The sequence below is a fragment of the Ursus arctos genome, unplaced genomic scaffold, assembly GCF_023065955.2.
Source record: "Ursus arctos isolate Adak ecotype North America unplaced genomic scaffold, UrsArc2.0 scaffold_24, whole genome shotgun sequence".
NCBI lineage: Eukaryota > Metazoa > Chordata > Mammalia > Carnivora > Ursidae > Ursus > Ursus arctos.
This window is the reverse complement of record NW_026622919.1, coordinates 4392187-4405052: the sequence shown is the minus strand read 5'-3', so window position 1 is coordinate 4405052 and position 12866 is coordinate 4392187. Positions and strand designations below refer to the sequence as shown.

The following is a 12866-nucleotide window of genomic DNA, read 5'->3' as shown; positions in this document are numbered from 1 at the left end:
GTGTGGTGAGGGCAGCCAGGGGAGGAAGGGAGGAAGGTTCTGACCTGCAAACTGCAGGAGCTTGAGTTCTTTCTAGAAGCTCAGTCCTGTCTGCCCGTCCACAGACCTGAAAGCAAAAGCTGTGGGTGTGGGCGCGCAGGTGCCGGGCAGAGAGAAGACAGCCCCTGGGCGCAGTGCAGGGTGGGGAGGGGAGCTGCCCCAGCGCCCTGTCTGCCTGCCATCGCTGGGGACAGCTGGGCCCGGGAGGAGCTTGCTCGGCGTCCAGGGCTGTCGGTGGGTACCTGGGACTGAACACACCTCACCCAGCGGCTGCAGGACCACAGAGACCGGGTCCTCCCGCCCTTCTGCAGAAGGCCGTCCTCTCCTTGGTCCTGGCTCACAGGCTGGCCCGCACACTCAGCTGTTTGGCCCCGAGGGTCCGGAGACCTTGGGGCTGCAGCAGGTGTGGGGGCCTGTTTGAGTCAGATGTAGGAGGTGGACAGGGCCCACCTGGGTGCCCTGGGGCAGGATGGAGGCTGGGAAGAGGAGGGCTGGGGTCAGTTCTGCCTTGGAGCCAAGGGAAGGACACCACGTAGCCGGCCGCAGGTGGAGAGGGTGGGGCTCTGCGGGCAGGGGGGCCTGTAGGTCTGGGGTGTTCCGCAGGGGTCTCTTGGGCAACTGAGCCTCAGTTTCCCTGTTCGAGAAATGGGGGTGGTGGTGAGAGGCCCTGAGGATGCAGGTGCTTTGCAGATGCGTGTGTCGGACCCCCTGACGCCCCCCCCCCCGTTTTCCCCGCAGCCCCCGAGGCAGCTCCTGGCTGCACTGGCGACATGGCCGACACCCCCAGAGACGCCGGGCTGAAGCAGGCGCCCGCGCCCCGGAACGAGAAGGCCCCCGCGGACTTCGGCTATGTGGGGATCGACTCCATCCTGGAGCAGATGCGCAGGAAGGCCATGAAGCAGGGCTTCGAGTTCAACATCATGGTGGTCGGTGAGTGCGTACCCCACCCCGCAGGCGCTGGGGCTCCGTCTGCTCTCCTGCAAACGGGGGCGGGGGGGACGGGGATGGACACACCCGGCCTGCAGGGTGGATGGCGCGTGGCCGCGTGTGTGCCTGCCAGGAGGGCCCCGGTTTCCATCGTGCCTCAGACGGGCCTCAGCTCCTCAGCACAGGAACCGGGGACAGCCCGGCAGGTGCTCGGCGTGGCCGCTCGCTGACCAGCATCCTCCGCCTTCTGCCGTCGGCTTCTGCGGCAGCTTCACCCCGCCGTGGCTCAGCCCTGGACTTCCACGGCCAGCAGGCCTGGCTGGAGGCATCCTGGTGGCCCCAGGGGAGGTCATTGATGAGCCCGGCCTGGTCAGGGCTAGGGGCCAGACTTGGGGGAGCACCGGGCAGCCTCTTGTTCCCGAAGCTCTTTGGGCCCCATTCGGTCCTCACAGAAGCCCTGTCAAGAGGGTGCCCCACTTTGTAGGCAACAGTGAGGCCCAGAGAGGGCATGCCAAGGACTCTGCTCACAGGGCAGAGAGCCGGAGCAGAGCTCTGGAGGGAGGCAGCTGGGCTGGGAGGGCGTCTGTTGGGGGTCTGCAGACCCAGGGTGGAATCCGAGCTTCACCCCCATTGAGCGGTGTGGTGCTTGTTCTCTCTTCCCTGGGCCTTCTCCCAGTCTTGGTTTGCTCATCCATAAAATGGGACTGCTGGGAGGGCAAATCAGACACGGTGCGGCTCCCACGTGGCCGCAGTCACTGGAGAAGTGGGGGAAGTCGCAGAAGCAGCAGCGGGGGTGGTGAGGATGACAGTCCTTGAAAGTTCCCGTCGGCATCTCCCAGATGTCGGGCGCCGTGGCCAGGACGTGTGACGTAGCCCCGGCCTGACCTGGCAGGGGGGACACAAGCAGGTGGGCTGAGGGGGACGTGGACAGCTTGGCCCAGGGATTCCCAATGTCCGCCTACGGTGTCCTGGGAGCCCACGCTTTTCCTTGCAGGGTTATCAAAGTTGGAAAATGGGTGTAATTTAATTTTTAAAAATATGTTGGCTAGCACGGCGTTCAGCAGCTCAGGGAAGGGGTGAGGTGCTGGGGCTCCACGGGTGGGCTCGTGCCTGTGAGGCGTGTAAGCACGAGCGGCTGCTCCCTGTGTGGACCCCGAGGTGCAGGGTCATGGCGGGGCCCCCACCCCCACGCTGGGCTCTGTGCCTGTTTCCTCATCCATCGGAGGGGATGGCGACGGTTCCTGGGCGCACGCGGGGGTGAAACAGCCTCGCTTAGGAGAGTGTCCAGAGCCTAGGGGTCTGCGGCAGCAACAAGGCCAGCCCGAGATCCAAGACCGTTGTGAGCAGGAGGGTCCTCCCCACCCCCCTGCCCCGGTCTGCCCTCTGCCCTCTGCTGTAGGAGGGGACCCGGCTGAGGTGAGGTTTGGGCACAGCAAGGCCAGGGGCACTGATGGGGCCCAGGTGCCTGGGAGCCACGTGGGGGTGGCCTGGTGCCCTGGGGGCCCACTGGCCAGTCAGCCTCTCAGCAGCAGGGTGTGCGGATGTGGGGACTGGCCCGTGGCTGTTCCTATTTCTGGCAGCGAGACGCAGCTGCCCACCCCAGGAGGAACTGACCCAGTGGCTTTTCCCCAAGCCGCGTGGTCACTCGGCTGAACGTGCCAGCACTTCCAACCCAGATGACCCCCAGAAACTGGGAGCCCAGCCCCGGGGTCTTTGCACCAGAACCCCGCAGCATGGGTGGCCTAGCTGTGGGTTAGACCGTGGCAGGTTTGCAGAGCCTCCCTCCTGTGGTCCTGGGACTCAGTAGAGCTTTTTCTTCAAACCTTATGACCCCGGCATGTCCAGCTGTGAAGAGGGGAGCTGCACCGGCGGGCTGAGCCCCCCACTCGGCCTCGCCTGTGCTGCTGTGCATGTCAGCCCCTCCTCGGGCCCCTGGGTCCTGCCCTGCTACAAGGCGCCACGAGAGTCGGGCCACTGCCTGGGCATCCCAGCCCTTCCTGCCTCCTGACCTCCCCTGACCCCGGGCCCCCACTGAGGGGTGCTGGGGGGCAGCACCCAGGTATTGCTGAACCACAGGGGCCGCTGACCGGCTCCCATCCTCTCCTCAGGGCAGAGTGGCTTGGGGAAGTCCACCTTGATCAACACCCTCTTCAAATCCAAAATCAGCCGGAAGTCGGTGCAGCCCACCTCAGAGGAACGCATCCCCAAGACCATTGAGATCAAGTCCATCACGCACGGTGAGCGTCGGGGTGGGGCTGGCGGTGTCGACGTGGGGTGTGGGGGTGCCGAGTCGGGTCCCCTGAGCTGGGCAGGTTGAAACTCTGGGTCAGGGATGCTCTCCAGGACCCTTGCAGGCCTTGGTCAGATGGAGCCCCTGGAGGCAGCGGGGTTCCACCGAAACCCACAGCTGTCCCCAGCGCCTCCTGGGCTTCACTGCTACCGGCGGTCCTCTCCCTCGCATCACCTGCGGGCTCATTGCTGGTCACCCACGGACACCCCATGTGGGCCTCGGGATAGGGCTGGCCAGGTTCCTACCAGGCAGGACCCAGGCCACGCCGGGTGTCCGTGAGGATCCGGGGTCCCCCCCCGAGCTCCCGGGCTCTGCGATTCTGTGCAGATATCGAGGAGAAGGGTGTCCGCATGAAGCTGACGGTCATCGACACGCCGGGCTTCGGGGACCACATCAACAATGAGAACTGGTAAGGACCCGTGGGGCTGCCTCTCCGGGCCTGCTCTGCTGCTAAACCATCAGAGGCCCCCAAATCCTCGACGAACGTACAGTTACCCTGAGAATCTGGCCCTCCTCCTCCCTGGGGTCAAAGGTCAGCATGGGAGGCTGGTGTGGAGGCGCTCGGGGAAGGCTGCGGTCTCTGCTCAGAACGCCCCACACCCCTGGCACTTGTACTGGAAGGCTGGGCCTCGGGGGATTGGGGGCCGCCCCCCGGGGGAGACCGGGCTGGAGCCGTCCCCCGCCGCGGCTGACGGGGCCTCGCCCTGCAGCTGGCAGCCGATCATGAAGTTCATCAACGACCAGTACGAGAAGTACCTGCAGGAGGAGGTCAACATCAACCGGAAGAAGCGCATCCCGGACACGCGCGTCCACTGCTGCCTGTACTTCATCCCTGCCACCGGCCACTCGTGAGTCCCCCGTGGGCCGCTTGACCGGGGTGGCCCTCTGCCGTCAGGTGCAGACCCCGCGCCGTGCCTGCGGCTGCTTCTCGCACCGAGCAGGAAGAGCGGACGCAGCGCCACTGCCGGGCGGAGGATGGTGGCCGCCGTTCGGGGCCCTGCGATGCCGCGCCCACGCCCGCTCAGGACGGGCTTCCAGTTGGGGGCGGGTGGCACGCCAGGGCCGGTGGGTGAGGTCTGGGGACGCCCGGACAGCAGCCGGTCCCGGAGGCTTGGCTGGGTGGGCCCAGAGCTGCTGGGTGCTTCCTCCCACTTCTCCCCCAGCTGCCCCCTCTGGGAGGACGCCTCGCCCAGGACGGTGCTCGGAGCCAGCCGCATCCCCAGCCTGCTCCTGCCCAGCTCGGTGGCTCTCTGTCTGGGGAAGGCCCTCGTCCTCTTTTCCGCCCTTGCTCGGGGCCTGGCCGGCACTCAACCCACGGCCTTGGCCTTGGCCTTGGCCTTGCTGGCGTGTCCCCACCTGGGAGCCCCCACGGGCACCCTGAGGGCCCTTTCTCAGCTCCAGCCGGCCAGAGGCAGGCAGCCCCGCCTCTCTCGTTCCGTCCCCATCGCTCCGTGCCCCTCAGCCAGACGCTCACCCGCGCCGCTCTGTTGCAGCCTCAGGCCCCTGGACATCGAGTTTATGAAGCGTCTCAGCAAAGTAGTGAACATTGTTCCCGTCATCGCCAAGGCCGACACGCTGACCCTGGAGGAGAGGGTCTACTTCAAACAGCGGGTAGGGCTTGCCACCTCCAGCCAACCCCCCCCCCCCCCCCCGCGGGAGCGAGGCTGGTGAGGGGCCATTAGACGCAACATGCCGGGTTTTCCCCAGGTGGAAGAGGAAGCCCAGAGGGGGTGGTCCCCACCGAGGGGACAGGGGGCCTCATCTTCCTTCCCTACTGCGGTCCCACGTCAGGCCGCCGTCCACGCAGGAGGGTGCGCCCGGGGCCGCTGCTTCCTAACAGGCCACACATCAGAGCTACCTGGGGGAGCAGGGAGAATGAGGCATCTGGGCCCCGCAGGGCCTCCAACCTGGTGGGCATGAGCCAGGAGACCCTTCAGTCTAATCCCTGGAGCTCCACACGCCCCCCTTGGGCCTCGGCCTACGGGCCCGGGTGCAGGGGATTTTCCCAGCATGCTCGGGGAGGGCTGTGCCCTTGGCGCGGGTGCGTCTGCTGGAGGGAACAGGCACAGTGGCGGGTCCGTGCTTGGGGCAGGAAGGACGGCTGTACGCGGCCCTATCTGTGGGTGGTGCCGTGTTGCAAACGGAGGCAGGTGCATGCTGGGCTGCAGAGGGCCCGTGCAGCTCTCGGGGCCCGCCGTGGCAGGGGGTTTCCAGGTGGAGCTCGAGGGACGACTCGACAACCCGGAGCTGCTGTCGTCTCCGGGTGTGACGGGCCAGGGAGGCAGGACGGGTAGACGCTCGGGACTCCGGTGGACTTGGGTGGACTCAGGTGGCTACACGTGTCTCCGGGCAGGCAGGTGCCTCTGCCTCTGCAGCTGCCTCTCCTCCCCTCAGGAGGCACCAAAACGAGAGAATCAGGGTCACCAGCCCTATGGAGCCTGCCCTTGACCCCAGGCTGGGCGCCCTCACTTTCTGGAGGTCACAGCGCAGTCAGATCCTGGGGGGCCAGTCCAGCTTGCTGTGTGGACGGCGCCCACATCTTTCCCCTCTGGATCCCCAGATCACTGCAGACCTGCTGTCCAACGGCATCGACGTGTACCCCCAGAAGGAGTTTGACGAGGACTCGGAGGACCGGCTGGTGAACGAGAAGTTCCGAGTGAGTAGACTGGCCAGATGCTGTTCCCAGAGGCCCCTCTGTTCCTGCTAGAGGACACGGGCGGGATCTTCCTGCCCTCTCCAGTGGGACTGGGGAAATGGGTGGGATGGCCTTGAGCCATGAGAACGTATTCTCTGGGCCAGAAGGGGTCAGAGCCCAAGTGTTCACATGTGGCTCTCTCAGGCCAAGGGTCTCCGTTCTGGGGGGCCCCGGGCTCAGGACAGCTCCTCCCCGGGGCCCAGGGAGTGGACTGGCGTTTGCACACACGTGACTAGTGCTGCTTGTCCCTCCCCCAGGAGATGATCCCGTTCGCCGTGGTGGGCAGTGACCATGAGTACCAAGTGAATGGGAAGAGGATCCTTGGAAGGAAAACCAAATGGGGGACCATCGAAGGTAATCGTCAAGCTGCTGGGGCCTCCATACAGATCGGAAGACTCAAGCTTGGGCACCGAGGCCCCGGCTGGGTGCTCCTGGGCTCATCCATTGCATTGCCCCACTCAGCCACTGGGAGGGGGGCAGGTGACGTGTCCAGGGCCCACAGCTGTTAGCTGATGGAGCTGTGCCTTCCCCCCGTTCTCCCAGGGGGCAGGGAAATATCCAGAGAGGAAAGGAAGGAGCCATGAGGGGTCCTGCCAAGTTCTGGGTTCTGGTGCTGGTGTTTCATGGCCATGCTGTGTGACCCTGGACAAATCGCTCCACATCTCTGGGCCTAGGACAGGGCTGGGTTATAGCTCTGTCCAGCTCTGAGAACCAGACGGCCCGCCCGCTGCAGAAGTTCCCGGGACCCCCACATCTTGGTGTCCTGGGGCTGCTGTCACAAACGAGCACAGGCTGGGTGGCTTGAAACAGAAATTTCTTCTCATAGTTCCAGAGGCCGGAAGTCAAGGTGCCAGCGGGGTTGGTTCCTTTCGGGGGCCCTGAGGGAGAATGTGTTCCAGGCCTCTCTCCTGGTGGCTGTCGGCCATCCTCCGCATCCCTTGGCTTGTCCCCAGTCCCCGCTCTGCCTTCAGCTTTCTGACCGTGTCTGTCTTCTCAGGACTTTTGTCATTGGCTTAGCGTCCACTCGAAATCCCTCTTAGTTTCTCTGCCTTAGTTACATCTTGAAAAACTCTTTCCAAATAAGCTCCCGTTCACAAGTCCCGAGGGAGTAGGCAGTTGGACGTGGTTTGGGGGACACAGTTGAACCCCCTCGGGTGGTTCTTCACCCCCGCTCTCTTCCGTCCTCCCTCTTCAGAACAGAGGAGGGAGAAAGGACAGACTGAAACAGGCCACTTGGTCTTCGATCCCGTGGCTGAGGGCCTAGTACAGCCACTGCCCCCTCGCCCCCCATGAAATTGGGCAGATCCCTTAATCCCCCAGGGCCTCAGTTTTCACCATCCTTAAAATGGGTACTATGTGCCAAGATTTTAGTAAAATGACAGAATGTCTCAAAGACTTTTGAAGTTTTGGCAGCAGCAAAAGCTCTAAGAAAGTGACCACTGGGGAAATCCATTGGTTGGCGACCTCCCTGCCTCCCTCCCTCCCTCGCTCCCTCCCTCCCTCCATGCAGGCTCATTTACATGCATTATCTTGCTGCATGTTTAACCCCCTGCCCCCTGCGGCTGTCCCTGCACCCTCCTGCAGAGAGGCCCAGGCTGTGGTACCCCAGGGTCCACCCCTTTGAAAGCCTGGGGGAGGCATGGAGAGGCACACAGACCCGCCCCGGGTGCCCACGTAGGTGCTGGCCGGTTGGTGCAGGATGGTGTTTTCTGAACCAGTGTCTGCTGGCTCTGTCCTGCCACAGCTGTCCCCTCCTCTAGGGGTATCTCTGTGGGAGCCGCACAGCTCCCCGTCCACCTCCCTGTCCACGCAGGCAGTCTCTGAGCCAGGCTTCACTGGGGCTCATCCCGCCTGGCTCCACCTTGTCCTGAAATGTTGGTGTTAGGAACTGTTCCATGGGCGCACGTTCCGGGGGGTGGAGAAGTGTGGGATAAGAAAGGCCCATGGGGTCGCAGGGACAAGGGAAGAGGCTTGGGGGCAGCCCAGGGATGGACGCGCCTCTGCTGCCCCCTGGTGGCCGGCTTCAACCCGCAGGCTCACCTTGGGGTGGTGAGAAACAGCCCCGCAACACCTGTAGGGACAGTGGCGAGGTGGCGGGCCTCCCATTCCTGCAGCCTTCACGAGCACCCTGGAGGAAATTTCTGCCCCCTGTCAGCATAGCTGAACAGCCCCCCAACACTGGCGGCTCTTTATCTCCGGGGCCTTGTGCACTCATAACCGACCAGAGGATGGGCCGCTCCGTGCTGGCCCCTGGTGAGCCTGTGTAACAAGCGCTGTTCCCTCATTCTTGTCCCCCCATCCCCGGTCCGGTTTCTTTGACCTCCCCCCTCCCCCACTGGGTGTGCGCCATCCCGAGGTGGTTCACTCATCCTTGGCAGCTGCCTGGTGCACACAGTTAACTCATCGAATCCCGTTGTGTCCCTGAGAGGTGGGTGACATTTGAGCCCCGCTTTACAGACGAGGAAACTGAGGGTCAGAGAGACCAGGATAAGTCACCACAGGCCAGGAGAAGCAGCAGCCACGTGCCCGGACTCCCGGCCTGGGGCTCTGTTCTTCCCGCCAGCTCTCACTGCTTCTCCGCGTTCGGTAGTAATGCTGTGTGAGAGTCCGTGGGCAGAAGGTTCCAGTGTGGGCACAGCCCCGTGCTGGTGGGGCCGTGGGGGGAGGGCTGGGGTGTGGAGGGCGGAACCCAGGCCCACCGCAGCTGGAGTAAGGTGGAGGCACCAGGGCTCTCTCTCCCCAGCCCTGCCTGCCAGCTGGTGGGGAGTGGAGGGGGCAGGCCCCTTTCCTGCGTTCTGAACCCCGATTCCCTGAGACCACAGAAGCGGGGCCATAGTGGTACCTTGGGTGCGTGAAGATTGGGTTAAACGTGCAGGCGCCCTGCACCGGCCGCCTTTCCGTTTGACCTCCGTGCCCCTCAGCGCAGACGGCGCCACTCCGCGCGGTCAGAGGGCCTGCACGGGCGTGGTAATCACACGCGCGAGTTACACAGCAGAGCCGTGAAGTGAACAGGGAGGCTGCCACCAGCTTCGGCCCCAAGCCGCCACCAGGGTGCCGCTCGAGGGGACCTGTGGGCACCTGGGGGTCCCTCCCCGCCCCAGCTTCCCACGTCCCCAGAGCGAACCCTTGCCCTGCAGCTCGTGCTTCGGGCGTGTGTGTGTCGCCGGGAAATGCAGGGCTCCTGCGCTCCGTGTAAATGGTAACATGTGCGGGAGAAGGCCCACCTTTAGTCCCTGCCTTGATCCGTTGCCGCCTGCCCCCCATTTTCAGGGTGTCCTGGGACATGCTGCTCTGGTTCCCAGTGAGGAGCAGTGGTGGCCTGCCGTCCTGTGGCCCACCCCCCGCTGCAGCGTGGCCAGGCTCCTGTACCACGTCCCCACTAGACTGGAACCCTCTGGAGGGCGGGCGCCCGGTCAGGCCTGCCCTGGTGGTGTCCGCAGAGCCGGGTGCCTGTGGAGCAGTGACTCCCCCCCCTTCCCCCCCCACTTGCCCGGGCTCCTCTGGGCACCAGAACTGCTGGCGGGAGGGGAGAGGCAGGGCGGGGGAGGGGCTTCGAGTGACCTTAAAGCTCCTTCTGTCTCCTCAGTTGAGAACACCACCCACTGTGAGTTTGCCTACCTTCGGGACCTCCTTATCAGGTGAGAGAGGGCTGTGGGGTGTTGGCCTTGGCCCCCTGAGGGCCCCGAGAGGGCCTTGAGTCAGGAGTGTGAGCAGTGGGGGGGTAGGCAGAGGTCCTGGATGGCAGCTGGTCAGTCCTCCCCCAGGAGGACCTTGGAAGCCCGTTGTCTAAAACACCTCGTGGAAGTGAAGCCGGAAGTGAAAATCCTTCATCTGTGTGGGAGCACCCGGATGGGAGGGGCCAGGTTCTGATCACTGCAGCCTGAGTCCCGTCGATTCAGGGCCCCAGGGGGTCTACTGTGGGATGGTGTGTGTCTCCCAGTCCCATCCCAGTGTCTTCTGACCCCACCGCTCTGACCTAGCTCAGGCTCCTTGGTTTTCCTTGAGCCTAGGCAAGGAGTAGCCATCCTTAGGCCGTGCCAGCTCGCTGGGCGTGGGCATTTAACTGGAGATAGTGGGGGCTCCAGCCACGGCGCCAGGGGCCCCAGCTTCTCAGTCAGCAGGTGGGTGCATTCAGGGGATGAAGTCCAGTGGAGGGTCAAGGCTGCCTCTTGGGGCCTCTAGGTTGGGGCATGGAATGTGGCTTCCAGAAGTCACCCCACTGTGTTGGAGAGCCTGAAGACCATAAGCCCTTCCGAGCCCCCTTTCCAGTCTGTCCTGTCGGGCTGGGAGGGAGGGAGAACCTGAGCACAGGACTGGTAGGGTCGACCAGCACTCCAGCTCAGGCTGTAGGCCCAGGACCGGCGGTCTCCCACTGGCCACTGGCCCGGTGCTTCTTGATGGCAGCAAGGACATTCCAGCGCTCGCCCTCTGAGTGTGCACCCAGCCCCTGTCCGTGGACTGGCCACAGGCTTGACACAGATGGGGGCATGTGCATTAGAACCTAGGTGTTCTGAGAGGGTCTGGGTCGCCGTGGAGACTGCCTGCAGACGCCCGCCGTGCGCAGGCCTGGGCCGCCTTGCTGGGCCTTCTGAGCCCTCCTGGGCTGAAGGCCTGTCGGGGGGCTGGGGTGGGGGGGGCAGGATCAGCACCTGCGACCTCCTGTCCCCGCAGGACACACATGCAGAACATCAAGGACATCACCAGCAGCATCCACTTCGAAGCTTACCGCGTGAAGCGGCTGCACGAGGGCAATGCCGTGTCCAACGGCGTCGAGGAGAAGGGGCCGGAGGCCCAGGAGATGTAGACCCGCCCTGCCCATGGGACCCTGCCCCCAGTCCTTCCCAGCACCGCCCCCAGGCCCGCCCACATGCCCCATTTTATTTTATTTTATATAATTTTCTCCACCTGTCATCATTCCGCCCCTTTACACGCCGCCAAGTAACAAGGTCACATGTGCCCTCCTGAGTCTCTGCGTTCTCAGCCGCTGACTGTGGGGCGCAGGTGCGGTCTCGGACAGGAGGCCGTCCCTCTGACCGTCCCCGAGGTCTGGGAGAGGCTGGGCCGTGGTCGGGAGGGGCAGGAGAGGACCCGCGGGTTCCGCGACAGCCCCCAGTGCCAGGTGCAGCTCCCGGTCGCCCTCAGCCCCAGCCTCTGAGCAAGGCAGGCTGGTCGGGGGAGCCGGCCTGGTGGACCTGGAGCCCCTTCCTGCCCCCTCCTTCCTGCACAGCCCAGGCCATAACTCGGACCCCTAACTCAGAGCCCCCGCCCTTGCCCCGATCAAGGGAATCGTTAATTCCATGAGATGCGAGTTGCCAATTGCTTAGACACAGGGAGGCCCATTGCCTGCTGCCCGCCCGCCCGCGAGCCCGTCCCGGAGCAGAAAGTGCCTTTATCTCAGCCGTCCACGAGCCAGCCTTCTCTCCCCCGCTGTCCCTGCCACCAGAACTGGGGACAAGTCGGAGAGAGGGAGGTGTGTCTTCATTTCTCCATCGCCCCCACCCCCAGATTTGATTGAGCATGCAAAGGGAGGAAAAAGATGCACCCCACTCCAGCCCACCCCCGTGATTTTGGGGAAGGTCCAAGCAGGTGAATCTGGTGGAGGAACTGAGGGAGGGAGAGGGGACCATGCGGGAAGGAGGGGGCTGTGTGGGCCGGGGCTTTGCCTGTTCAGAGCAGCCCACGTGACCCCAGCGCTTGCCCTGCCCCTTGTGATTGGGAGAGTGTGTTTCTGTCCGTCTGTCTGTCTGTTCAGACATGTCTGTTTAGACATCTCTTTGGCCTAAGAGGCTCTGGTTAAATTACGCCCAGGCGGTACACATTCAGCCGTCCTGGCCCAGGCCTTGCTGACACCTTAACCCCAGGAACTTTCCGTTGCTCTAAAGCTGCCTGGGCTCCTGCACCCCAGAGCCCATCGTAAAGACCCCCCAAAGAGGGAGAGGTCAGGAGGCAGGTGTGCGTGGCCCCTCACGGGGCTGCAGCCCAGCATTTGACAAGCATGGCTCAGCCGGTCCCTCCTGCTCCCTCACCCTCTGTCTCCACGGGGAGACCAGCAGGGAGCCTCCGAGCCGCGCACGGCAGACGGCAGCCTGCCTTCTGGAGAGCGAGGGGCCTGGCGCAGGTCATGAGATGAGACGCAGGGGAGGTACACGCGTTTCTGCTCACCCCAGGCTGGCTTCTTGCAGCCCGTGAGAAAAGCAGCGGGAGGAAGGGGGTGCGGACAGGCCTGTGCCGTGTGTGTGTGTGTGTGTGTGTGTGTGTGTGTGTGTGTGTGTGTACACGTACGTGTCCTTGCATTGTGTGTTCACTCCCCACCTAAGACAGGAAGGACCCCTTAGCGAACCCATTTACTTGCCGACTTGCCCCGTTTTTGCCAAAACTAAGATTGCGAGGAAACGCCCAGCCCCAGCGGCGGGGTGAGGGTGTGGGGCAGCCCCCCGGGCGGGACGGGCTCGCTTTCCTTATCTGTAGCCAGACCCTGACAGGTCGTGAGTTCCACTGGCATCAGTTCCACAGTGGCCTTCTGCTATGTGCCTCCTGAGAAATTCGTCTTTTTGTATAAATAACAAAGTGTTGAAAATGTATTTCCTGAAATAAATGTCCAAACGCAAACCTGGCGGGGGATGTGTTCTCTGCCTGTCCCCAAGGCATGGTTCTGCTTCGAGAAGAAGCCATCGCACTGGTTGCTGAGGACTGTTTCATCTCATGATAGGGAAGCTGGTTTCGGGGAGCTCAGAGGCCCGCGTTTTTGCGGAAAGCCAAGGGCAAAGTTTTCCTGATTTCTTCACTTAAGGAAGCTGGGAAGGGTTTCCCGCAGGGCGACACCGCAAGCCCCTTCTGTTCCTGTAGGGTTGGAAATAAAGTTTCTCTTAAAATTTGCCCTATTAGATCGAACCCTAGGAACTGGTCAGTAGTGGG

General features: G+C 63.6%; 1 protein-coding gene across 10 annotated transcripts in view; it reads left to right on the top strand.

Moving 5' to 3' along the window:
* Positions 1-12560, top strand: part of SEPTIN9 (septin 9) — a 150908-nt gene extending 138348 nt beyond the window's left edge. For all 10 annotated transcript variants that reach the window (XM_057317849.1, XM_026484053.4, XM_057317850.1 and 7 more), the window contains 9 exons: positions 778-969; positions 3075-3203; positions 3584-3665; positions 3967-4104; positions 4750-4867; positions 5817-5912; positions 6209-6305; positions 9538-9589; positions 10623-12560. In XM_057317849.1, coding sequence (XP_057173832.1) covers positions 778-969; positions 3075-3203; positions 3584-3665; positions 3967-4104; positions 4750-4867; positions 5817-5912; positions 6209-6305; positions 9538-9589; positions 10623-10755 — 1037 coding nt within the window. In that variant the 3' untranslated portion in view covers positions 10756-12560. The remainder of the gene's footprint in view (positions 1-777; positions 970-3074; positions 3204-3583; positions 3666-3966; positions 4105-4749; positions 4868-5816; positions 5913-6208; positions 6306-9537; positions 9590-10622) is intronic.
* The last annotated feature ends 306 nt before the right edge of the window (positions 12561-12866 follow it).